General features: G+C 46.9%; 1 protein-coding gene and 1 non-coding gene across 6 annotated transcripts; one reads left to right on the top strand and one right to left on the bottom strand.

Moving 5' to 3' along the window:
* The first annotated feature begins 10,969 nt into the window (after positions 1-10,969).
* On the top strand, positions 10,970-26,085 carry MPL (MPL proto-oncogene, thrombopoietin receptor). Of its 5 annotated transcripts, none has more exons than XM_069588867.1 (12): positions 10,970-11,115; positions 11,281-11,413; positions 11,738-11,916; positions 12,431-12,729; positions 13,362-13,524; positions 13,899-14,025; positions 18,759-18,937; positions 19,100-19,242; positions 21,878-22,037; positions 22,231-22,327; positions 24,403-24,490; positions 24,696-26,085. In XM_069588867.1, the coding sequence occupies exons 1-12, from the start codon at positions 11,037-11,039 to the stop codon at positions 24,981-24,983; spliced, it is 1,935 nt and encodes a 644-aa protein (XP_069444968.1). In that variant the 5' UTR covers positions 10,970-11,036; the 3' UTR covers positions 24,984-26,085. The 5 variants fall into 5 exon arrangements, with proteins under 5 accessions (XP_069444968.1, XP_069444979.1, XP_069444961.1 ...); XM_069588878.1 differs by having other exon boundaries at positions 10,971-11,115; positions 12,611-12,729; XM_069588860.1 differs by having other exon boundaries at positions 10,980-11,115; positions 19,064-19,242.
* Positions 17,771-17,872, bottom strand: LOC138431477 (U6 spliceosomal RNA). Its single transcript, XR_011253703.1, has one exon. It is a non-coding gene; the product is annotated as a U6 spliceosomal RNA (small nuclear RNA).
* Positions 26,086-27,531: the final 1,446 nt, after the last annotated feature.

Here is a 27,531-nt window from a genome sequence, read left to right on the forward strand (position 1 = left end):
CATAAAGAAGTATTACAACTCAACAATAAAGACAAATATTTCAATTTTTTAAGTGAGCAAAGGCTCTGAATGGACATTTGCACATGAAAATACATTCAACATTATTAGTCATCAGGAAAATTCAAATCAAAACTATAAGGAGAGTTGGTGGGGGTGGGGGGAGAGAAGGATTAGGAGTTTGGGATTAGCTGATGTAAACTATTATAAATATATAGGATAGATAAACAACAAAATCTTCTGTATAGCATAAGGAACTATATTCAATATCCTGTGAAAACCATAATAGAAAAATTTGAAAACAAATATGTGTAACTGAGTCACTTTACAGCAGAAATTAACACAACATCATAGATCAACTACTCTACAATAAACCTTTTTTAAAAAGCTATAAGGAGATACCACTTCATATCTACTATGATGGCTATAATCAAAAGTCAAACAATAACAAGTTGGCAAGAAGAAATCAGAACCCTCGTACATTGCTGGTGGAAATGTAAAATGGTGCAGCCTCTTTGGCAAATAGTAGTTCCTCAAATAATTAAGCATAAAATTCCCATAGCACCTCACACTTCCATTTCTAGGTATATACCCAAAAGAAATGAAACATAGGCCTACATGAAACTGTACATGAATGTTTGTAGAAGCATTATTCATATTAGCCCCAAAGTAGAAACAACCCAAATATCTATCAGCTGATGAATGGGTAAACAAAACATGGTATATCCATACAGTTGAATATTATTCAGCCATTAAAAGGGAATGAAGTACTGATGTACTCTATAACATGCATGAACCTTGAAAATACCACACTAAGAGAAACCAGTCACAAAAAGACTAATATTGTATTTGTTTGTATTCCATTTATTTGAAGAATCCAGAACAGACAAGTCTTTAGAGACAGTCAGTAAATTGCAAGTTGCTTAGGACTGGGAGAAAGATGGAAGGATATAAAGGCAAGAGCTAAAAGATACAGAATTTCTTTTTGAGGAGGTAAAAATGATGCAAAATTGACTATAATTTCATATAAACACTAAAGTATGCTAAAAGCCATTGAATTACACACTTAGTTAGGCAAATTTTATGGTATGTGAATTATATCCCAATAAAGCTATTAACAAAGAGAGAGAGAGTGAAGATGTGATGGTGTGGTGATGAGCCGAAAGAAATACTTGGGTGAGAGACTGGGCAGGGGGTAAATAAGGGTGAGGAAGGAAAGGGAAGGAGCCTAGGATGGGTGCCACACTTCTGTTTAGATGACTGGGTTACTGGAAGTGCCAGTCACTAAAAGAACAAAAAACAGCTTTAAACTCAACATTAGAAAATAACTAAGATCATGGCATCCGGTCCTTCACTTTATGGCAAATAGAAGGGGGGAAAGTAAAAGCAGCAACAGATTTTATTTTCTCGGGCTCCAAAATCACTATGGATGATGACTGCAGCCATGAAATTAAGACACTTGCTGGTTAGAAAGAAAGCTAGAACAAACCTAGACAGCGTATTAAAAAGCAGAGGTACCCCCAATCAAAAAGTGGGGGAAAGACCTAAGCAGACTTTTTTCCAAAGTAGACATACAGATGGCTAACAAACACATGAAAAGATGCTCAACATCACTAATTATTAGAGAAATGCAAATCAAAACTACAATGAGCTATCACCTCACACCCAATCAGAATGGCCATCTCCTAAAAGTCTACAAACAATAAATGCTGGAGAGGGTGTGGAGAAAAGGGAACCCTCTTGCACTGCTTGCACTGTTGGTGGCAATGTAAACTGATATAGCTACTATGGAAGACAGTATGGAGATTCCTTACAAAACCAGGAATAAAACCACCATATGACCCAGCAATCCCACTACTAGGCATATACCCTGAGGAAACCAAAATTGAAAAAGACACATGTACCCCAGTGTACACTGCAGCACTATTTACAATAGCTAGAATATGGAAGCAACCCAGATGTCCATCAACAGATGAATGGATAAAGAAGCTGTGGTGTATATATATATGATGGAATATTACTCAGCCATAAAAAGAAACACATTTGAGTCAGTTCTAATGAGGTGGATCTTATTATACAGATTAAAGTTAAGTCAGAAAAAGAAAAACAGATATTGTATACTAACACATATATATGGAATCTAGAAAGATGGTACTGATGAAATTATTTGCAGGGCAGCAATGGAATCAAGATTGCCGGGAGAAATATCAATACCCTCAGATATGCAGATGACACCACCCTTATGGCAGAAAGTGAAGAGGAACTAAAAAGCCTCTTGATGAAAGTGAAAGAGGAGAGTGAAAAAGTTGGCTTAAAGCTCAACATTCAGAAAACAAAGATCATGGCATCTGGTCCCATCACTTCATGGCAAATAGATGGGAAAACAGTGGAAACAGTGTCAGACTTTATTTTGGGGGGGCTCCAAAATCACTGCAGATGGTGACTGCAGCCATGAAATTAAAAGATGCTTACTCCTTGGAAGGAAAGTTATGACCAACCTAGACATCATATTAAAAAGCAGAGATATTACTTTGCCAACAAAGGTCCATCTGGCCAGGACTATGGTTTTTCCAGTGGTCATGTATGGATGTGAGAGTTGGGCTGTGAAGAAAGCTGAGCACCGAAGAATTGCTGCTTTTGAACTGTGGTGCTGGAGGAGACGCTTGAGAGTCCCTTGGACTGCAAGGAGATCCAACCAGTCCATTCTAAAGGAGATCAGTCCTGGGTGTTCATTGGAAGGACTGATGCTGAGGCTGAAACTCCAATACTTTGGCCACCTCATGCGAAGAGTTGACTCATTGGAAAAGACCCTGATGCTGGGAGGGATTGAGGGCAGGAGGAGAAGGGGACAACCAAGGATGAGACGGCTGGATGGCATCACGGACTCGATGGACGTGAGTCTGAGTGAATTCCGGGAGTTGGTGATGGACAGGGAGGCCTGGTGTGCTGCGATTCATGGGGTTGCAAAGAGTTGGACACGACTGAGCGACTGAACTGAACTGAACTGAATGGAGACATAGACATAGAGAACAGACTTATGGACACACAGGGGAGCAAGGAAGGAAACTTATATTGCCATATGTAAAATAGATAGCCAATGGGAATTTGCTATATGACTCAAGGAACTGAAACCAGAGCTCTGTAACAACCTAGAGGGTTGTGATGCTAAGGGAGATGGGATGAAGGTTCAGGAGGGAGGGGACATATGTATACTTATATTGATGTTTGGCAGAAACCAACACAATTCTGTAAAGCAATTATCCTTCAGTTAAAAAATAAATTAATTAATTTTTTTAAAGAAAGAAATTAAAAAAAAAAAAAGCAGAGATATGACTTTGCCAGCAAAGGTCCGTATAATCAAAACTATGTTTTTTCTGGTAGTCATGTATGGATGTGAGAGTTGAAACATAAAGAAGGCTGAGTGTCGAAGAACTGATGCTTTTGAATTGTGGTGTTGGAGAAGACTCTTGAGAGTCCCTTGGACAGCAAAGAGATCAAACCAGTCAATCCTAAAGGAAATCAACTCTGAATATTAATTGGAAGGACTGATGCTGAAGCTGAAGCTCCCATACTTTGACTGTTTGATGCAAAGAGCCAACTCATTGGAAAAGACCCTGATGTTGGGAACGATAGAAAGCAGAAGGAGAAGGGGCTGGCAGAGGATGAGATGGTTAGATAACATCACTGACTCAACGGATATGAATTTGAGCAAATTCTAGGAGACAGTGGAGAACAGAGGAGCCCAGCATGCTGCAGTCCATGGGGTCACAAAGAGTCAAGCACAACTTATTGACTGAACAACAACTTACATGACACTTAGTTGCCAGGCACTGTCCCAGGAACTTGTCATATATTAATTCCTTTAATTTTCAACAACCCTGTTAGGTTGGTACTATTATTATCATTCCCATTTAACAGAAAAGACAACAAGTCTGAGAGGTTAAGTAACTTAACCAGAGTCTGGCAGTTAGTAAATGGCAGAGTTAGGATTCAAATTGAGAATTTTGGATCCAGACTCTTTCTGTTAGCCACAGTGCTACGGTGCTTCTCTGGCACAGGAGAAAGGGGCCAGCTGAGGTGTGATTGTTGTTGTTCAGTTGCTGAGTCATCTCCAACTCTTTGCCATCCCATGGACAGCATGCAGCATGCCAGCCTGCCCTATCCCCCAATACAAGCTTGCAAATCCAACACCAATACTTTGATCCCATACAGGCTAAGGGTGGGCCCCAAGGGTACCCTCCCCAACAGAAGAGCTCACATGTCCACTTGGCACCATAGGACCCAGGATGCCACTGCAAATAAGAACTTCAAGCCAAAGCGCCTGGCTTCTCAGCCCCACCCGCCCCAGTCCTGTCTAGCTGTGGTCCTCACCGCCTCTCTCAGCAGCTACATTCCCACAGGGGCTGGCCTGGGTTGGATAAGCACTGGAGCAAGAGGCCAGACCAGCAGCACGAACTTGTTTCCAGGGAAATGATGGAAAGCGGAAGACGGAAGGCCAAGCCGTGCCTCTTAAAGCCTCATTAGGCTGGCGGCTATGGGGAAGGCAAACCCAAGCGCTTTGCCCAAGAGGCTTTGCTGCAACCTGCCTGGGCTGCAAAAACGGAACTCCCATCCATCAGCCCTGAGTCATTCCCTTCTCAGCCCCAAGGAAAGGGTGATTTCCTGCCTGGCCCTCCGGGCAGCTCAGGCTCCTCTCATGGGTTGTGCATCTCTTATCTCACCCCAGGCCCTCTGCCTGAGTCTGGCCGGAGTGGTCTGGTCTTCATGTTTCCTGAGCAGGAAACATGGATTCAGAAAGAGCCCAGCAGCTCAGGAGAACAGAGGGCTAAGCAAACTGGGTCTCTGGAAGCTCTCTCGCTTGGAGTCACTGGTGGGTACCTAGGGATCCTTTGCCCCTTTACTTGAAGTAAGTCTCTCCTGATGCCTATTTTCAACCCAGCCTCATCCTGTGGGAGATTCTGGCCTAGTGTGGCCCTGTGCCAGGCACAAAATATTAAATACCGTAAGTCCCCTGCATCTGAACGAATTACTTTCCGAGAACATATTCAGACGTCCTATTTGTTTGTAAGTCCAACACAGTTAGCCAAAGTGCCCAACTAAAGCAATCAGCTATAGAGCACTGTACTAGAATAGGTTTATAATACTTTTCACATAAAAACACAAAAAATAAACATGTTTAATCTTCCACCACAGTTCCTTGAAAAGCACAGTAGTTCAGTACAACAGCTAACATACAGTGATTGGCACCGAGTGAGCAGGCAAGAACAGTGACTGACTGGAGGAGAGGGGAGGTGGGAGATGGCAGAGCTGAAGGATGGTCAGCAATGGGAGACAGAGGGCAAGCTGCACTTTCACTCATGTCTGACGTTGGTGACACAGGTTCTGGTCCCTTGCTGGAACCAGATGCACGTGTGCGTCGTTGAAAGTCCTCCAGTTGAAGTTTCATATGTAGGGGACTTACTGTAAGTGAATGAAGTGAATGAAATGGTAGTCGTTGTCAGAGGTGTCCATGTAGAAGTTATAAGAACAGGCTTTGGAGTCAGAGAGACCTGAATTCAAATCTCAGCTCTACCCCTGAATAGTGACTTTGGACAACTCAGTTAATCCATTTCAGGCTTGGTTTTCTCTTCTGCCAGTTAAGAAAGCATGAAAGTGAAAATCACTCAGTCATGTCTGACTCTTTGTGACCTCATGGACTATACAGTCCATGGAATTATTCAGGCCAGAATATTGAAGTGGGTAACATTTCCCTTCTCCATGGGATCTTCCCAAACTAAGGATCAAACCCAGGTCTCCCACATTGCAGGCGGATTCTTTACCAGCTGAGCCACCAGGGAATCCCAAGAATACTGGAGTGAGTAGCCTATCCCGTCTCCAGCAGATCTTCCCAACCCAGGAATTGAACCGGGATCTCCTGCATTGGAGGTGGATTCTTTATCATCTATCAGGGAAGTCCCAGAAGAAGGGCATATAATCAATTCCTCATGTGATGTAATGAGACAATGTGTTAGCACAGAGCTGGCAAACAGCAAACACTCTTTAGTGGCAGCTAGTGAGACAGGGAATTAGAGAGAAAGAGGCTGGCCCACCCCATCCAGCTTTTACCCCAGGAAGCATGAGTATAAAATGATGGTACCCTCTAAGCAGGGTTGACATCTTGTCTAGCAAAGGCAAAGTTATGCATGGCCATTTATATATAAAACAATAGAGGCGCAAAATTCTGGGGGGACTCAGAGGAAGGGAGGAATGTGTGTGTGACCCAAATATCCTCAAGGCTTTCAACCCTTTGAGGTCACCTTTTCCCTTTACATCCGATCAGAACAGCCCTGTCCCTACTCCACATCCTCTGGAAAGTCCGTACCCGTCTCTATTTTGACTAGGACTTTAGTACACCCTCATGATCGCCTCTCAGTCTGAATTCCTGCTCTTGCTAAATTTTTCACCGCTTTCTTGCTCATTTTCTGTGGCTGCCATTGTCTCTTGATTCATCAGATACTGTCACCTTTTCCCTTTGTTTCTAAAACACCATGTAAGTTTTCGTGGATAGAATGCCTGTACCAATAGTATGCTTTAGGGAAGCTAAGCTATCACAGAAGAGAGAGTATAAACTTAAAACTGAGTATTAGGCATCATTGTTCTAAAATTTTCCTCCAACAGCCATTCTACTGAAATTTCTCCCTGGTGAAGACGTCTTTTTCTCCGGCTGCTATCTTCCATTTATTAGCCTCCCTTCTTTTTCTCTGGAGTTACCACTATACACTTCAAAATTCTCACGAATTTTGTGTTTGGCAAATTAGCTCTCTAAATCCTTCCCAGGCCCAAAGGCTCACGCAGTTGTTTTTGATCACAGAAGAGTTACCAGGCCTCTGAAAGGAATGTGACAGTGCATTTTTCTTTTACAGTTAGACTCCCCCATGCACCCCTCCCCCCCACTGCCTATTACATTTAGTTGGGAGAGAAGAGTCCCAAAAAGTAATGACTCGGGACAAATCTTGAGTCACAAGGACCGTTCCAATAGGTTGAGAGGTTCTGGAGGGTTTTGTGCTCAGGGAAGCAAGGGCTTGTGGCAGGAAAGGGGATCGCATTTGGGAAAGAGTAAGGCAGGCATCATGAGGGAGAGTCAGGAATGGGATGAAGAGAAGCAAAGGGCTTCTGCTCCAGCATCGAGAGGTGAGCCTTGGTCCAAAGGTTCGTGAAAGGGTTTTAAGCAGGGAAAGAATAAAAGCAAATTTGAGCTTCAGAAAAAGTTCTGAGTAAGGAAATACCATTTGTTAACAATGGCAATGGCAAACATAACATTGAAGAGGATATGGGGAAACACAGTGCCCTGACACACTGCCCCAGGTGCCAGCGCAACAAGGATTCTAGGAAGAAGCTTGGCAAAGCTGGGAAAGAGGCGGGGAGATGGAGAAACCAAGTGCCCAAAGCTGCCTCTCCCAGGCTTTCTGACTGGATTAAAATGACAATGTTGGGAAATCTGGGAGGGACAGGGCAGGAGCACATCACTTGAGTAGCTTGAAATTGGCTGTTTTGCAGGTCTTGGGTTTTTGTTTGTTTGTTTTTTAACCGCGTGGCACATGGGACCTTATTTCCCCGACGGGGGATTGAACTTGCACTCTCTGCATTAGAAGTAACCACTGGACCACCAGGGAAGTCCCTGGAGTATTTATACCATGTGCATGCGTGCTAAGTCGCTTCAGTCTTCTCCAGCTCTTTGTGACCCACTGGACTGCAGCCCACCAGGCTCCTCTGCCCATGGGATTCTTCAGGCAAGAATACTGGAATAGATTGCTATAAATCCACTGCTAGATCCTCCAGGGGATCTTCCTAACCCAGGGGTTAAACCGAAATCTCTCACATCTCCTGCAATGGCAGGTGGGTTTTTTACCACTAGCACCGCCTGGGAAGCCCACTTATACCACAAAGGTCAGCAAATGCTACACAACAGGACTCCCATGCCCCCCACTCCCCTCCACCACCACCCACCAAAGAGCAGATCAACAGCACATACCTGCCTGAGCCAGCCCTCACACAGCAACCCTTTGAGTTCCCTCAGCAACGGCTGCACAGAGAGTAAATACAGACTTTTGTAGGCCAGGGCTTTGGCTTGATATCCCAACAGCAAAGTCTAGGCCTGCTGACCTGGGCTGGACCCACTGGACTCTGACCAGAGAGTAGCAAACCTAAATGAACCTTCCCCAAGGGCTATCCCAGTCCTTGTTTGATATTCTACAAAAGCAAAGGGCCCAGGAAGGCATCTCTCTCCAGCTGTGTGGAAGTAGAAAAAAATAGGAAAATGAAAGGGACAGATAATGAGACCTCCTTCCACGCAGGAGCAAACAGGCCCCAACTCAACTCTGCAATGGTCATAAACAAGCCCCTTGTCTTGTGGGCTCTGCACCCCTAACTCTCTCTGTGGAATTCACAGGACTTGGTAAGACTTGCATGCAGGAGTGGAGGCAGAATGAAAATTTAAACATTTCAGGTTCCAAGCCCACATACCCAGGTTGCCTATGGGGAGATGCAGACCTAGGAAGGGAAGATAGGAGGGAGGTAGGAATAGTTCTGTTTGGGAGCCCGTGAGCTTGAAGCACCCATGGGACAACAACTCAAGATGTCTAGTAAGTAACTGAAAACTTGAGGTTAAGATTTGGGGAGTAACTGGTAGATTTTATAAATGGAACTGAAGCCGTGAGGCTACTCAGAAACTAGTAACAAAAAGGGGGAAGCAAGGAGATCTTTAGAATAGTAACATTTAAGAGAAGGAGCAAAGAAAGAAAGAAACTGGAAGGGAACATGACAGGAGGGGGAAGAAACCAGGTGAATGTGACATCTTGCAGAAACCAAGGAAGGGAGTACCAAGCATTGCAGAAAGATTGAGCATGATGAGAATTAAAATGAGAGACACAATGAGGTTACTGTGACCGATACAGAGAGAAGGGGACAGTGGTAGGAGATAGGACCTAAGTAGGCCGAGGTCAACTCAGACAGGACCTTGTCTTTAAGAGTATTCTAAGTGCAGTAGGAAACATTAGGGGTTTTAAGCAAGGTGTGGGGGTGGGGGGGAGAGAAATGTGATCTGCATTTTGAACATCTCACTCCATTCTATGGAAGATTTGCTGGAGGGATTAAGAATGGAGGCAGTTACGAAGCTTATCAGTGACTCAAACAGGGACTAGAATGGTAGGAGTGCAAGTGGTAAAAAGCATTCAGGTGCAGGGTACATTTTGAAAGACTTTCTGGCAAGAGTTGCTAATGACCTGAATGTAGGGTAAGAGAAAGATAGGAATCAAGGGGTACTGAGATTTGGTGCTTAATCAACTGAGTAGATGATGACACCACTTACTGAGTAGGTAAGACTAGAGGAAACAAGAAAGGTGTAGGGAGGAAGCCAGACTCAAGAGTTTTATTTTGGCCATCATAAGTATAAGATGCCCATTAGACATGGAAGTAGAGATTTGAAGTAGGCAGTTGGTGATCCAAATCTGGAGCCCAGGAAGGGGAGTCACAGCTAGAGACATTAATTTTGAAATCATCAACACATCCGCAGCATCAAAGCCATGGGACTCCATGAACATTAGAGTTATTTCCCCTCTCACTTGACCCGACAAATTTAGTGCCCCTTGCTTGGGGGCTGGGAGAGGCATCCGATGTCATCTCCATTGGGCAGAGGAAGCTGGTCCCATGGAACCTGAGAGGTGGACAGGAATCAGGGCAAATCTGGCCTCAGGGACTTCTTGCAGAGACGTGATGCAACAGAAGCTAAGACCTCACAGATGAGGCTGAAGGTTTCACATCCTACAATCCTCCTACCCCTCCCTACAGCACTCTGTTAATATCATTAACTCAGGAGGAAGAAAGAAGGATACTCAGTCTGTAAAGCCAGTGAGGGGAGCCCCAGGTGAGGTCGGCGGGGCTAAATGTGGGAAGTTACCATGGCCTGCACTGGCCCCACGCCCTGCCAGAGTAAAGCTCCTGAGAGTCGGCGCAAAAGCCACCACAGTTACAACAGTCGCAGGAGGGAACTTGGGCTTCAGAGAAGGGATTGCACCGACTCTTCCACCACCAATGTGAAGATGAGCCAGAGCTGGAGGGCTGAGACCAACCATCCCTTGATTCTGAGCCAACCAGATAAGAGCACTGAAGCCCAGAGCTTCTCAAACTAATATGTATTCACATCATCTGGGGATTTGGGGATAGTGCAGATTCTGCTTTAGAAGGTCTGGGGCGGGGCCCAAGAGTCTGCATTTTAATAAACTGCCAGGTAGTGCTTTTGCTGATGGTCCATGGACCACACTCTGAGTAGCAAAAGGTAGCTGTGGAGGCTCCCCACAGTGGAGGGGGCTGTCCAGTTCCAAGGAGAACATGTTTACTTGTGCACAAAGTGACAGAACCTATTAAAGTGGAAATAGCCACCATCTTGTCACCAGAGCAAGGCAGACAGCCATTTCTTGGTGGATTTCAGCTTCCAGAGGCACTGGCATGGTTGTTAAACACTTAGGTTCTAAGCTTGATGTCCTGATTTTTACCTCTTAGGAGGTGCGTCATCTTCAATTTTTCTGCGTCTCTAGTTTCCCCGTCACTATGATGGAAAAAATAAGACTATTACGAGGATTGGCTGAGTCAGGGGATAAAAAGTGCCTCACACGTGGCAGCAGTGAACAGCACTCAGTAAGTGTTGCTCTCCGTGCTCACAATATGCCTTCTCCAGCAGTGAACATGGACCAACACAGAGGCTTACTCTGCTTCTGGTATGTGGTCAAAAAAAAAAAAAACACGCAACCCCCCATCTCTCTCTTAATGAAAGGCCTGTATCCTCCCTTTCAAATTCCTCCTTCCCTTCTGCCCACTCCCATGCCCCCTCCCCTGGCCCCCAGCCCCAGTGTGGTCTGGATGGGCCCCACAGGGGCAGGGGCAGGGACAGGGACAGGACGTGGGGCTGTATCTGACAGGAACCTGAGGGGCTGGCCCGGGAGGGGACTGGGGCCCAGCTTCCTGAAGGGCGGATGGGCTGAGGCAGGCACACAGTGCCGGAGAAGATGCCCCCCTGGGCCCTCTTGGTGGTCATCTCCTACCTCCTCCCGGTCCCCCAGTACCTGGCACAAGTCACTAGCCAAGGTGAGGTGTGTGGAGGGTAGCAAACACCCATACCCAGGAAGATGGAGCCCTGGGCGGGCGGAGGAGGGAGGGAAGTGCAAAGTGGGAGGCCCCCGCTGGTCCCCTACTCCTGCCCACAAACATGCCGGGGAGGACCGGGAGCCCAACTCACCAGCTGTTCCTCAGATGCCTCCTCGCTGGCCTTGGACTCAGAGTCCCTGAACTGCTTCTCTCGAACCTTTGAGGACCTCACTTGCTTCTGGGATGAGGAAGAGGGAGCGCCCAGTGAAATGTATCAGCTGCTGTATGCCTATCCGGGGTATGTGTTGTGTCATATATGTATATCGTGTATATACCACTCCCCTGTGTCTGTCCTGTGCATACCGCAGCTGAGCCCTGTTCCAGCAGCTTCCTTGCCTTTGGCCCTGTCAGAGGACTAGTCCGAGACCGAAGTAGCCACTTAATGAACAGAGGTGCTTTGGATACAGCCAGCTCCAGCCCCTACGTACCCCCTAATCCCACCCATCCCAGGCACTGAGAAATGGCGGTAACGGAAACAGAGCTCGGGCTTGGGCCCAGACCTGGGTCCTCAGGGCTGGACAGGTGAGCATGTAGGTAGCCCAGACTTCTCCTGTGCCCACAGGGAGCAGCCCCGCACCTGCCCCCTGAGTTCCCAGCATGTGATGCCCTTTAGAACCCGATACGTGTGCCAGTTTCCGGCCCAGGCTGAAGTTCGCCTCTTCTCTCAACTGCACCTCTGGGTGAAGAACGTGTTTCTGAACCAGAATCTGACCCAGCGGGTGCTCTCTGTGGATGCCGTGGGTAAGCAGCATCCTCCTGTCAACCCGGCCCCTCTGTTTGCCACCCTTGGGCCAGCTCTTAGAATCAGACCGAGCTGTGCTCTTTCAAGATGACATGAGTGCCCCCCACTACCAGACTCCCAGAGGCACCTCGAGACCCCTTTCTCATTCCTCTTAGCCTCAGAGTCCAGAGCTAGACTTCGTTTCACACCAGAGACACCCCGACCTTCCCGTCATTAACCTATTCATTGACTCACTCATTCATCAGTTACAGAATACCTACGCTGTGCTAGGCACTGGGCATCAGGACAAGGACGCACAGATGAGGAGGGGTCCCTGCTCTTGAGGAGCACTGAGCCTACCCATCGGTGGTGAGGCCACTACTCATCCGAGGACAGAACAGGATAAGGAGCCTCCCTGCCCCTGCCCCAGGGGCTGCCCTCACCCCAGCCTTGAGCACCCCTCTCCACAGTCCACGGGCTGAGCTGCAGGCTGCAGCACCCAAAGAGTTCTGATGTGCCCTGTCTCGCCCTTAGGCCTGCCAACTCCCCCCAGTCTCATCAAGGCCATGGGTGGGAGCCAGCCAGGGGAACTTCAGATCAGCTGGGAGGCCCCAGCTCCCGAAATCAATGAATTTCTGAGGCATGAACTGCGCTATGGCCCCAAGGGCCCCGGGAACTCGACAGGCCCCACAGTCACACAGCTGCTGTCTGCAGAAACCTGCTGCCCAGCTCGGCGGAGACCAAACCTAGCCGCAACCCTGGACCAGTCTCCATGTGCCCAGCCCATGATGCCTCAACAGACTGGACCAGAGCAGACCTCCCCACCGAGAGAAGTACCCTGGCCTTCTTCTGCTCCACCTCCTATCTCTTACCCTCAATTTTGCCCCAAGAAAGGACAGGCCATGCTTTGGGGATTCCAGACTGGGCCGGTCCTTGGAGAGTTAGCATAGGCTCTGATTAGTTCTCAGAAGCCATGTTTATTTAGGAATCTCCCACTTTAGATCATTCAGACCAACACAACTGAGCACTTCAAGTCCCCAAGTTAGTGGGGGTTTCCCAAAAAAACCCTGAAAGTGAAAGTATCAGTCACTCAGTCGTATCTGACTCTTTGCAACCCTGTGGGCTATAGCCCACCAGGCTCCGCTGTCTGTGGAATTCTCCAGGCAAGAATATTGGAGTGGATTGCCATTTCCTTCTCCAGGGGATCTTCCCCGACCCATGGATCAAACTTGAGTCTCCCACCTTGCAGGCGGATTCTTTACTGTCTGAGCCACCAGGGAAACCTAAAAAACCCTGAACTCCACCTAAAACCCACCAACCTGGCCCCCAGTCTGTGCACGTATTTATCCAGTGAAGAACTGAGTGTCTCTCCACAGGCATGTTGTGGGGTTTCAAATATAAGAGATGGAGGCTCTCTTGGCTGAGAGGCAGACCTAGATTGTGAGGCTGGGATTCTTCTCCCAAGGCTCCATCTCTGACAACGAAGGGTGGCAGCTGCCTCATCTCAGGACTCCAGCCTGGTAACTCCTACTGGCTCCAGCTACGCAGCCAACCTGATGGGGTCTCTCTCCGTGGTTCCTGGGGATCTTGGTCCCTCCCTGTGACTGTGGACCTGCCTGGCGATGCAGGTGAGTCAACAGAGGAATGGAGGAGGAGACAGAAAAAATCTCTAGAGATACCTGGGCTAGATATAGAAGCTCAGAGAACTATGGTCCTTCCTGACGATCTCAAACTTGCTGCTACCCAGGATGAACTACATTCAGGGAGAGAAGAAAGGATAGGAGCAAATGTTCAAGTTATGTGTGTAAAGATGATCTGGATACCCTATGGAGTAGGAGCACGTGGGCTCTGATAGGGCTTCTTTCTCCACATCCATGCTCAGTCTTTGCAATCCTATGGACTGTAGCCCACCCGGCCCCTCTGTCCATGGGATTCTCCAGCAAGAATACTGGAGTGGGTTGCCATACCCTCCTCCAGGGGATCTCTCCTTCTCCGATCCCAGGGGAAATTGGACTACAATGCTTTACCTTGGACCTGACGAATGTTACCTGTCAGTGGCAACAACAGGACCATGCCAGCTCCCAAGGCTTCTTCTACCACAGCAGGGCATGGTGCTGCCCCAGAGACAGGTGAGAAGTGAACCGCTGATTGAGTTTGATGTCATAGGCTGCTGCTGCTGCTGCTGCTGCTGCTGCTGCTGCTGCTGCTGCTGCTAAGTCGCTTCAGTCGTGTCCGACTCTGTGCGACCCCAGAAATGGCAGCCCGCCAGGCTCCCCTGTCCCTGGGATTCTCCAGGCAACAACACTGGAGTGGGTTGCTATTGCCTTCTCCATGATGTCATAGGAGAGAAGCACAACTCTGCAGAAAGAAAGGAGAGATTGTTCTTGATCCATTTCAGTCCCCTTCCTTATTCCCCAAACCAAAGGCCCTCCATGCTCTCATCTGCCAATGGGTATTGTATCCTTTCAACCTCTCTTCATACCCCCTGGGAATGCGTTGGTTTAATTCAGTGTAATCATATCACCTAGACTATTACAACAGCCTTCATTTTCTATCACTTCCAATTTACCCGCCCCTGCATGCTGTTGACAAACTGACCTTTCTTAAACTTTGCATGGCCTTCTCCTACTCAACTATGTGCTGCTGCTGCTGCTAAGTCGCTTCAGTTGTGTCCGACTCTGCGAGACTCCATAGATGGCAGCCCACTAGGCTCCCCTGTCCCTGGGATTCTCCAGGCAAGAACACTGGAGTGGGTTGCCATTGCCTTCTCCAAATATGTACTGCAACTTTTCACTATCTATCGGATCCAATCAAAACTTCACCCGGTCTTCAAGCATTTCCACCAAACACCTCACTGATATGCCGTTTCCTTCATATCTAATATATAGCCAAGTCTTGTTGATTTTACCTATCAAACATCTCTAGGATCTGTCCATGTCTGTTCATCACAGCTATCACCCTAGTACAAGCCATCTTCATCTCTGAGTTAGGTTACTGAGAAGACTTACTAACTGATCACTTCTTGGATCCTCCAAAACATTCTCCACACAGAAGCTGAAGTGAGTTTTTAAAAGCAGAAAAATAAATGCAACATTCTCTGCTTAAAACTCTTCCAAGATCCATAGCTTTCACTGATCTTAGGACAAAGAAAAGAATTCTACTGTGACTGTGTAAAGTTCCAAAAGACTCAGCCCATATCTGTGCCTTCAACTTTATCTTATTCTATGCTGCCTTCTGTGCTCTTTTCTCCAATACTGGCCTACTTTTCTTCCCGCCTACCTGCCACAATCCCTCCTGCCTCTGGATCTTTGCACATGCTGTTTACCCAGCTTTTTTATCTTTACTTAACCTCCACTTATCCTTCAGATCTCAACTCAGATGTCACCTCCCCTGACCTTCCTTCTTAGGTCCAGCGGCACTATTATATATCCTTGTTGTACCATGCACCTCTCCTTCTTAAATACTTAACATAGTTATAATTTTACATTTATACCTTACATGGTTATTTGATTGATAACAAAATTCTCTCTCAGAGCTCTGTTGAGAAAGGCTGATCTTAACTAAACATGATCCCTGAGGGCAAAGTCAGTGTTCGCTTTTACTCACCAATGTATTCTCAGTTACCATGGGGCCTAGAACAGAGTAAGTGCTCAGTAAAAAGAAAAAATTATGGAATGATGAAAAAAAAAAAACCCATTAACAGTTTTAGTGTATTCTCCCAGTTTTCTATGCATTTACGTATATCTAAACATAATATTTAATTTTCAATATAAATTGGATCACATTGTATGTATGATTCATTTTAACTTACTTCTTTTTAACTTACTTTTTTGCTTAAAAATATGTCTTGGTCATCTGTAACGATGTAACTCATTCTTTCTAATAGCTGTATAGATTTCCATACTGTGAAGACGGCATGAGTGAAAGGGTGGTAAAACTGAATTCACATACTCTCTGTCAAAACCTGCTCCTCCCCTTCTTGTCCATCTTGCCATCAACTCACTTTTCCACCCCGAACTTCTGCATTTTCTACACCCTCGACATCCAATCAGAAACACTGGTCATTTCTACCTTTTCAGTACCCCTTTTGAATCCATCTGTTTCTCTCTATCCCAACTGCCACAATCCTGCTTTCAGATCCTCATCATTTTGCATGTAAAATTCCGTGACATCGTCCTAATAAATTTCTCGGCTTCTAGTCCACCCTCATGGATCCTTTCTCACAAACTGCAGTTAGAGAGACTCTCCTAAAGTACAAAGCTAGTGATGACAATTCTCTGCTTAAAATCCTTGAATGTCTCCATCATTGCTGCAAGATTAAGTTCGAGCTCCTTAGAAAGGCAATAAGGCCACCTGTGACCTTGATCTGCCCACACTTACCACTCTCCACCAAACCCTCTGTGCTAAAAACTTTCTGCACCACTTAGAGTTTCCCCCAAAGTACCATATCTCTTATCTGTGCACAAGCATATGCCTGGGATGCCTGTTTGTAACCTTTTCTTGTCCTATTTATAGTCGAAGACTCATTCTAAGCACTGCCTTATACAAGAAATATTTTCTGACCCTCCCCATTTGGGTTAGATGATCTTCCTTGCTACTCCCCAGCCAGCCTGTGCACATCACAGAAAAATACCATCTGTTTGTTTTTCTCCCTTTCCCAGTGAAATGACAGCTCCTTGAAAATTTTTCCTCTGTGTATTCATAGGGTCTACCATAGTACCTAGCACATAGTATAAATTATTTGTTGAATAACCTAGCAAACATAAAAATACATAAAATGGTAAATGATTTTAGTAATAGCTAGCTATTTCGGGGTTATAACCAGGAAGGAGACAGGATTTATTTGTTCAACAAACAACTCTTGAAGGTGACTATGTACTAGGCCCCAGGGATAGAGTGAAAAAACAGAGAAGCTTCCAGCATTGTGGGGGCTTACATTTTAGTTGGGGGAGGGGAATGGGGGGAGACCAACAAGAAAGAAAGGAGCAAGGTTAAATGATAAAGACTAAGTGGAAGGGTGGGGATAGGTGCTAATTTCATGAGTGGGTGGAGAAAGCCTTGCCAAGGAGGTGACAGATGAGCTGAGACCCAAGTGGCGAGAAGAAATGAGTCACGTGAGATCTAGAGGCAGGGCGATCCAGGGCACGGGAGCTGCAAAGACAGTGCATCTGGTATGTTTGCAGCACAAAGAGAAGGCCCACGTGGAGGAAGGGTCATCACTTTGTGTGAGACTTGCTGGAGATGAGAATGGCAAGGCAGGGAGGAACTCAACCATATGACATCCTGTCGGCTCTGGGGTGGAGTTTGGGTTTTATTTGGGATGGGGAGCCATGGAAGGATTTAAGCAAGAGTGATATGATATGAGCTTCCCAGGTGGCTCAGTAGGTGAAGAATCCAGCTGCAATGTAGGAGATGCAGGTTTAATCCCTGGGTCAAGAATATTCCCTGGAGAAGGAAATGGCAACCCACTCCAGTATTCTTGCCTGGGAAACCCTTTGGACAGAGGAGCCGGGCGGGCTGCAGTCCATGGGGTCAGAAAAGAGTCGGACACCACAGCAACTAAACAACAATGTGACCCCATATGATTTACATTTTTTTCACTTTAAACTTTTTATTTTGTATTGAGGTACAGCCAATTAGCAGTGCTGTGATAGTTTCAGGCGAACAGCAAAGGGATTCAACCATACATATATCCAAGTATCCATTCTCCCCCAAACCCTGCTCCCATCCAGGCTGCCCCATAACAGTGAGCAGAGCTCCATGTGCTATACTACAGTTCCTTGTCGGTTATCCATTTTAAATATAGCAGTGTACATATGACCATCCCAAACTCCCTAACAATCCCTTGCCCCTGGCAACTATAAATGCGTTTTAAAACATATGAAATGCTTCATGAATTTGCATGTCATCCTTGCCCAGAGGCCTGCTAATCTTCTCTGTATCATTCCCATTTTAGCATATATGCTGCTGAAGCGTTTACATTTTTAAAAGATGTTTCTCTGTGCAATTAAAAGGAAGTAAGAGTGCAAGCAGGATCACCATTTAGAAATATGCCTTAATCCAGGCAACAGATAATGGTTTCATCTAATGTGGCAAGAATAAAGGTCAAAATAAAGAGATAGCTTTGACATATATTCTGGACATTATCAGATCAATATTTTGGGTCTAAATTCTGATTGCTGTATGGAGAACAAATTGAAGGGAGTGACAGAAACAGAGGCAGAAAAGCTAGTTAGGATACTGTCGCAATAATCTGTTAGTAAAATAATATTTAGAGGTGACTAAGAAGGCTGCCTAATGAGAACAGATTAAGAACATAAATATGTTTTGCTCTACTCTTTGAAACAATCTCATTCAAAGTAGGTATTACTGACTCATTTCACAAATGAGGAAACTGAGGCAGAGATGAAAATTAAGTAATTTGCTGAGTTTTATGCCAATAAGCCAAGACCTGAACACTATAGTCCATTTAATTTCCCTATCTCATCTAGCTCTTGCTTTTTTTTTTTTTTTTGACTGCACTGGGTCTCTGTTGTAGCACTTGGGATTTTTCTCTAGTTGCTCTTCACAGGCTTAGTTGCCCAGTGGCATGTGGGATCTTAGTTCCCCATCCAGGGATCGACACCCCCATCCCCTGCATTGGAAAGCAGATTCTTAACCACTGGGCCAGTGGGGAAGTCCCTACCTCTTTATTAAGAAGAGGCTGAACCCCAAAGCAAACCTCAGAAAAAAATACATGGCATGAGAAAGCCCTGGAGGCCTGTCCAAGGAACAAGGTAGATTATAATCGAATTCCCTATGAGACTGGATTAGTCTCCGAGGCAGGCATTGAATCAAATGACTCCATTTGCCTGATTTGTAGGGACCCCGTCTGGGAGAAGTGTGAAGAGGAGAAAAACTCAGGATCACAGTCCTCCCAGTTCTCCCGCTGTCACTTCAAGTCACAAAATGACAGTGCTATTCACATCCTTGTGGAGGTGACCACAGCCCAGGGTGCTGTTCACAGCTACCTGGGCTCCCCTTTCTGGATCCACCAGGCTGGTAAGGACTTTCTTCCCTTCTCCTCCCACGCAGTTCCCACCCCTACCTTGTCTGACCCCACGCCCAGGATCACCAACTCTGATACTTCTGACCCATGGCCCTGGTGACATGATGTCCCATGCACAGAAGGGCTTAGGCCAGTCCCTGGTGACATCCCTGTAGTGCTCATCCCCACTCCAAACTTGCTCTGGAGGGAGGTCTCCAGCGGGCAGCTGGAACTGGAATGGCAGCATCCATCAGCCTGGGCAGCCCAAGAAACCTGCTACCAGCTCCGATACACAGGAGAAGGCCATCAGGACTGGAAGGTACAGTCAAGGGACAAATGACCCCAGACCTCATACTCGGGATATTTCTGAGTTTCAGGATGTCTGTTATCAGGAGTGATAACCAAGATATCACTATATACTCATGTGTATGTGTGTCTGGGCTTGTTTATCTCTGTTCTATCTGATTCAACTGGTATCTTAATCTCTCTTTGACATGTGACACTGCTGACTATGCCTGTTTACAATGCTCTCTTCCCTTTGCTTTGGGATATCATTCTCTCCTGATTCTCTACCACTTCTCTGACTGAACCTCCTCACTCTTTCCCGGGCTCTTTCTTTCCACACTTCCTTAATAGGTTATGCTTCCTGCAGTCCCATCCTAGACTCTTTTCTTCTCTGAAAGTGTTAGTCGCTCAAGTCGTATCCAACTCTTTGCAACCCCAAGCATGGTAGCCCAACAGGCTCCTCTGTCCATGGAGTTCTCCAGGCAATAATACTGGAGTGGGTAGCCGTTCCCTCCTCCAGGGGATCTTCCTGACCCAGGAATAGAACCCAGGCCTCCTGCATTGCAGGCAGATTCTTTACCGACATCTAGATGTTCTCTCTAGGTGAGTGCTTAGATTCCATGTTTTCAATGACTACACATTAACCATCCCAAACTTATCCCGACACCTATGTGGAAAATAACTTCTATACCATAGGTGAATTACCTAACCTTCTGAAGAGTTTCAGTTTCCTCACTGGTGAAATGGGGATAAAGCTATGTACTTTCCAGAGTTATAGTAAAAATTAAATACATAGATATTTAGCATATTGCCTGGTAGATAGAAGGCACTCAATAGACATTAGTTTCTCTTTTATTCTCATTTACCACGTGTATATATGACTTCTTACCAGACTGCTGCTGCCGCTGCTGCTAAGTCACTTCAGTCATGTCCGACTCTGTGCGACCCCACAGATGGCAGCCCACCAGGCTCCCCTATCCCTGGGATTCTCCAGGCAAGAACACTGGAGTGGGTTGCCATTTCCTTCTCCAATACATGAAAGTGAAAAGTGAAAGTGAAGTCGCTCAGTCGTGTCTGACTCTTAGAGACCCCATGAACTGCAGCCTACCAGGCTCCTCCATCCATGGGATTTTCCAGGCAAGAGTACTGGAGTGGGGTACCATTGCCTTCTCCGTCTTACCAGACAGTTATACCTAAATGCCCCCTAGGACATTTCAGACTCAGTAGATCCAAAACTGAACTCATTTTCTTCTCCAGACTTTTTTACTTTTTTATTGAGGTATACATTACATAAAGTAATATAAATCTTAAATAGAATATTGGTTAATTTGTACATGTGTATACATCCATGTAACCATTACCCAGATAAAGATAAAGGTTGTTTCTGGTACCCCAGAAGTGTCTTATGCCCTCTGGTCACACATACACACCCTCCGAGGTAACTACAATTCTGACATTACTATTCATAAGTTCTGGCTATTGTTGAACTTAATCAAATAGAAAAATACAGCATTTCTTCCTCAAACTTAGTTCTCCTGTTCCTTGCCTGTGACAATGGCACCAACACTTAACCCAGTTACTTCAGCACGGAATTATCCTTGACTCTTCTCTCCTTCTCACTTGTCCCTTCCCTCTACCAACAACTTAGTTGAGTTTATTGTACTAATGGGCCTTACATCTCTGCTACCACTGTTTCAGTCTTATCTTTGACCCTCTAGTCCACCCTTGCATGTTCTTGGTACACAGAACACTCTGTAACCCACAATCAAGCAACTCAGTCAGCGTAACACTCTTTTGAGGGCTCTGTGGCACCTTATTTATCTTGTTATTACTGCACTCATTACTTCTTGTAACTATTTACTTGTTTGGACATCTTCTTCATAAGACATGTGGGATCTTGTTTTTCTTTTTCCCCAATGCCTACTCCAAGGCTTGGCTCCTCACAAGCAATTCACAAATATTTACTACTGATCAAGTTAATAATGTGTCCCTGCTGGTATACACGATGTTTGTTCCCTCTTCTTGGACTCTCCTCGTACCCCCAGCACCTGGCACAGTGCTGGCATCCTCTACTGAGAGGATGTTATTTGTGGCCTGGTTTACACGGCTATGAGCCTCCCTGGTAGCTCAGGCGTTAAAGCATCTGCCTGCAACTGTGGGAGACCCGGGTTCGATCTCTAGGTCGGGAAGATCCCCTGGAGAAGGAAATGGCAACCCACCCCAGTACTCTTGCCTGGAAAATCCCGTGGACCGAGGAGCCTGGTAGGCTACAGTCCATGGGGTCGCAAAGACTCGGACACGACTGAGCAACTTCACTTACACGGCTATGAGTATCAGAGTGTGTCCGGGGTTTCCATCGCCCAACCTGGTCAGTGTGTGTGTACCGGATCTCTGCCGACGTATCATACGTATGTGTGTCAGGATGAGTAGTTCTGTGTGTAGATGAGTCAGTGTGTCAGGGGTGTATCACGCCAGGCAGGGCGAGGCTCTCTGTCCGAGTGTTCTCTCCAGCCAGTTTCCGCCGGGGATGCCAGTTTTCTGCCAGTGAGGCGCTTTGGAGGAATCCCCGGGGATTCAAGGCGGTAGGATTGGGGTCAAACAGAGGCCGAGTTCTCGAGGGCCCAACGCCGTCCCACGGGGACCTGACCACCGCTTGCACCTTTGCGTAGGTGCTGGAGCCACCTCTTGGGGCCCAGGGAGAGACCTTGGAGCTGCGCCCGCGCTCCCGCTACCGCGTACAGCTGCGCGCCAGGCTCCACGGCCCCACCTTCCAAGGTCCCTGGAGCTCTTGGTCCGACCCAGTGAGGGTGGAGACGGCCTCGGAGACGGGTGAGGGCCGGGCAGGGGCAAAAGCTCTCTGCGGCTGCGCGAGTGGAGGGGCGGGGCTCCGACCCCACCAGGCTGCGGTTGCGCAGACGTACCCGGCGCCCGGGGACAGCGAGTGGGGTGGGGCTGGTGGACCTGCGGGCAGGGCTCTGGCCAGGCGCTTCCCCCTGAGGGCTGACTGCTTTTTGTCCCTTAGTCTGGATCTTCCTGGTGACTGCTCTGCTCCTGGTCCTGGGCGTCAGCGCCCTTCTGGGCCTGCTGCTGCTGAGGTGGCAATTTCCTGAGCACTACAGGTACCGCTCCGGCCAGGTGGGAGACGGGGCTGTGATCCGGGCAAGGCCGGCGGCCCCTAAAGAAGCATCCTCGGGTCACTCTATGACGCCCGCTCTCCAGACAATCTCTCATCCAGACCTGTGGCATCTGCCGCTCCCCGCACGTCTTCCCTGGGAGTCCCACCGCCTCCTTACACTCGATCATGTCCGCTATGCGGGACACCTCAAACAGCCCCACCTTCTGGCTCCTCATCTCAGTAACAAGTCCACCTGTCACCCAAGCCAGCCCACTTGGGCGCCTCCCTCCCCATTATCCAGTCTGGTCCTGTCATTCCACCTCCTAAACCTCACCCAAAAACAGCACCCTTTCTCTAGCCCTACAGGAACTACCTGACTCACCAAAAGGGAGCCCCTTCTCCCTCCAATCTAGCCTCACACAGCCACCAGAATAATCTTTCTAAAACGGCGCACATGAACTTGTCACTCCGCTTCCTTAAGTTTCCCCATTAGCTCCCCAGGATAAAGTCCAGGCTCTAGGCAAACAAGCAAGGCTGTGCCCCTGCCAGAGTTTCCACCTCCCACCCTGTGCATCAGCCTTGCCACACTGTCGGTGATTTCCTGCACAAGTCCAGTGGTTTTACTTCTCAGCGCCTTTGAACATAATGTCCCCTCTGCCAGGAATATCCTCCCTGGATGACTAATACCCATTTATCTTTAAATAACTTTCTTCACCAACTCCTAGGAAACCTTTCCTGACCCTCCCCTATTGGCTACTCTCTTTGTGCCCCAATACAGACTTCTTTCATAGTGCAGGAAGCTTTTTACTGCATTCATTTCTTTATATGTCTTCCCTGTGCCTTACGTGGTCATCCTTAAATCTTCAGCACAGTGCCTGCCAAATAGCACACCCTTAAATAAATGCTGTTAATGAATGAGTTGTTTATGTGGGGAGACTAAGGCTGAGGATAAATGTCACTGGAAGTTATAAACATAAAAGATAGATTCCATACCACCTCAGTCCTTCGGTAACATCTCTTTATTCTTGAGGACTCAGCTCAGAAGGTGACTTCTCCAGGTGGCCTCTTTTGATGGCCCTAGGCTGGATTAGATGCCCCTCTTTTGGGCTCACATCTCTCCTTGAACACGTCTTTGAGCTTTTAATCCTCTCTAATGTATGAGTAGACTGGGATGTAGCCTGTATCCAGATCCACCTAAAAGGCTGAGGGAGGAGAGGGAGGCTGTGCTGCTGACCCAAGTGTACCCAGTTCCTTTCCCCCAGTTTACCAGATACCACTCCTCCTCCCCTGGAGAGATAAAAGTGTAGTCACAGAAGAGGCTCAACTAAAAAAAAAAAAAAAAGCAAAGAAGAGGCCCGAAGGTCATTCAGCTAAAGTCCTTCCTTGCGGAAATATGAGCCTAAGGAACTGGAGGTTCCCCTGACATACCTTAACCCACATTCTTCACAGGGAGACCATCTTCCCCAGTAACTTAATAAAAGCCCCACGAGTTCTCTTCATTCAACTAATTTCGTGAGAATCTATTATGGGTCAGATACTGTTCTATACCCTGTAGATCCCAGAGTGAGCAGATAGACAAACTCTTTGCTCTTGTGGATTTACATTATATACATATATATATATATATATATATATATATATATATATATATATAAAATAAGATTCTAATAAATATACAATAAGTCAAGCACTATAAAGAATAATAAGCAGAGCAGGAGACAAACAGTGATGGGGAAGGAAGGTGGTTTTATTTCAGACAGGGTAGTCAGGGAAGGCCTCTCTGTCGGGATGATATCTGAGCAGAAACCTAAGTAAAATGAGGAAATGAGTCGATGTTCCAGGCAGAGAGAATAGAAAGTGCAAAGACCCTGAGGCAAGAATGTGGGAGGACACTCAAACTGCTTTTTTGAGCCTCCACACCACTGACTTCCCCCCACCACCTGAGGACTCCTCTACCTTCCTCTTACCTCTTCAAGCTTACTCCCCCACCTCACTGCCTCTCCCCACACACCTCAGTGGTCTCTCCCCCTACCTAATTCACTCCCGCAGCCCAGTGTCCTTCTCTTCCTTCTCCTCAAGGAGCCTGAGGCATGCCCTGTGGCCCTCACTTCCAGACCTACACCGGGTCCTTGGCCAGTACCTTAGGGATACTGCAGCCCTGAGTCCGGTGAGTGCACCTCCCCCCACCCCCACCCACCACCAGCCCTGCTTAGAGCTCCTTGCCCCATCACACAACTTCTCCAAGGCCCTTGCCCCACAAGTATACCATCCCTGGGCCCTACCTCCAGCCCAACCCTCCTTCCTGCACAGTCCAGGTCCTGCTCCCACAGGACCTGCTCTAACCCAGACCCCTTTTCCCCCATCTCTCCCAGCCCAAGGCTGCAGTCTCAGATGTCTATGAGGAAGTGGAACCCAGCCTCCTTGAAATTCTACCTAGATCCTCAGAGAAGGCTCCCTTGCCCCTGTGTCCTTCCCAGGCCCAGTTGGACTACCGAGGATTGCAGCCTTCTTGCCTGGGGACCATGCCCCTGTCTGTGTGCCCACCAATGGCTGAGCCAGGGTCCTACTGTACCACTCACATCGCCAACCATTCCTACTTACCACTCAGCTGCTGGCAGGTCCCTCGCTCCCAGTACCCTGGACAGATCCAAACTCTGTAGTCCTCCCTCCTGAACTTCCTAACCCATCCTGTCCCAACAACCACTATCTCAGATCTCACGTCCTTCCCTGTTGTCTACCCTTCTGGCTGGACTTCATAGCACTGATCTTTCACCACTGCTGCTGGCATCAACCTGGGACTCTTTCTCCTCAGGCAAGGCTCACTTGACTAAGCCCCTCTAACTTTCACCTCCTTTCTCTCTGCTCTTTAACACCAAAGTCCTTGAAAAGGAGTCTCCGCTTCCCAACTCCATTTGCTCCTCAGACTGCTTCAATTTATTCCCCTGCTACCACTCTGCTAATGAAACTACTCAGGCAAAGCTCACCTCAAGCTTTCTCATCACAAGATCCAATCAGATCTTGTTAATCCTCAACCTGTTTGATCTCTCTGTTGGCATTTGTCAGGGTGGCTACTTATTTCTCCTTTAAATTCTCTCCCCTGTGGCTCGCATGCATCACCATCTCTCCTGGCTCTGCTTGCGCTTCTCTGAGTATACTGATAGTTGACAGCATAAACTTTGTGGCCTCAGAGCTAGGTTCAATTCCTATCTTTCCCACTTGCTAGCTGCGTGACCTTGAAGAAATAACTCAAAGTCTTTGAGCCTTAATTTTCTCATCTATAAAATAGGGATAATACAGAATGCTATAGAGTTGTAAAGAGTATTTAGTGAGATAGTCTAAAGCACAGTGAAAGAGGATCCCGGATTAATGTCAGCAGCAGCACCAACATAGTGCCGACTAAGACATAGTGTTTGAGATATCTAGACTAGACTATAGTAATTATTCCTTCCTAATCTCTTATCTTGGCATATCTTCCACTCCTTAATTATTGCAGTCACTTAAGAGTCAATTCTTAACAGTCTCCAACCCATCTGCTCTCATAGCCTTTCTTACATGCTCTTATCTCCAGCCCAGACTTTTACTATAGCACCTGTAATGCTTTATGCAAATAACTGTTTACATGTCTGTCTTCCGTTACTAGATTGTGAGCTCCTTGGGGGCAAGGGCTGTGATTCATTTGCCTTCCCCCTCCTCCACCCCCTAGCACCTAGAATAGTGCTTGATTTACGATAGCAGGCCTCCAATAAATGTTTTCTAAATGAAGGAAATCTTTCTGGACAATGCCACCTCATCCCATGCCAACCTCTCTCATCCTCTATGCCATTCATATGCAGTGGTTAAATATGCTTAGGCCATTCTGATTATGGATTCCCTGACCCATTCAAATTCTCAAACAAATGGTATTTTTTGCTGACTCCAAACATACCCGCTGTATCAGTCAGAGTCTTGGCAGAAATAGATGACACACACACACTCAACCTGGGTATCTGGATGAGAATTTAATATAGGGCATATTTACAAAGATGGGGCAGGATTCAGGAAAAACATCAAGGAGGAGTGCAGTGTCCTGGGGCTAACAACAACTGGGAGGTGGGGCCCACCCCTCTCCACCCTGTGTATCAAGGGGTCATGGGAGAGAGTGGTTACAAAGGCTGCCTGGCAGGAGCTGTGGCAGAGAGCTGCAGCCAGCCTGTGGGGATGTAACAGTAATGGGGCCAGAGGAACACACAGCTCCTGCCTGCTCTCCCCCTCCCTCCAACACCACCCCTCTGTATTAGTTTGCAAGCACTGCCCTAACAAAATACCACAAACAACAGACATTTATTGTCTCATAGTTTTGCAGGCTAGAAACTCAAGGTTTTAGCAGGGTTGGTTGCCTCTGAGAGCTGTAAGGAAGAATCTGTTCCATTCCTCTCGCCTAGCTTCTGGGGCTTTCCTGGTGTTCCTAGACTTGTTTCTAGGCTTCTCCTCCATCTCTGCCTTCATCTTCATATGGCGATCTGCCTTTACCTGTGCGTGTGTCCAAACTTCTCCATTTTATAAGGACGCAAGTCATATTGGATTAGGACTCACCCAAATGACCTCATCTTAACTAATTATATCCTGGAGTGACTCTATTTCTAAATAAGATCACACTCTGAAGTACTGGGACTTAAGTACCCAACATATAAATTTGGGGGTGAGGGACACAATTTAACCCATAACATCCTCCCATTTGGTGAAATACAAACAGAAACCAGAGTCCAAGGGAGTCCACTGACGCAGGCCATGTGAGTCAGCCTCACAGGGCACAGAGCCGAGCAGAGAAGGATGAAATGCGGCCCTGGATGGGACACATGGATGACACCTAGTATACTCACTTTCCATACTTCTCCAAGCCACGTTCAAGGCTCCAACTCGACTCCTAGGGACTCAAAACTAGGACTGAGAACCAAACCACTGAAACTCTCACCTCTACACCAATTCAGCCATCATGTCCTTAACCCCTTTTACTTACCAAATTCTGTGTCCTCTTCTCCATCTTCACTGAGCTATTATTACAGCCTCTACCAACTACCTCTGCCTCCAGTCTCTCTCCCTAAATCCAACCTGTATGTTGCCTCCAGATTGATCTTCCCGTTCATCTCACTCCTTGCTCACTCCTTACCTCTAAATCTTTAGTTTGGCTCTTCAGAACTGATCTCATTCTCTTGTACTACTTTGCTATGT

The sequence above is a fragment of the Ovis canadensis genome, chromosome 1, assembly GCF_042477335.2.
Source record: "Ovis canadensis isolate MfBH-ARS-UI-01 breed Bighorn chromosome 1, ARS-UI_OviCan_v2, whole genome shotgun sequence".
Taxonomy (NCBI): domain Eukaryota; kingdom Metazoa; phylum Chordata; class Mammalia; order Artiodactyla; family Bovidae; genus Ovis; species Ovis canadensis.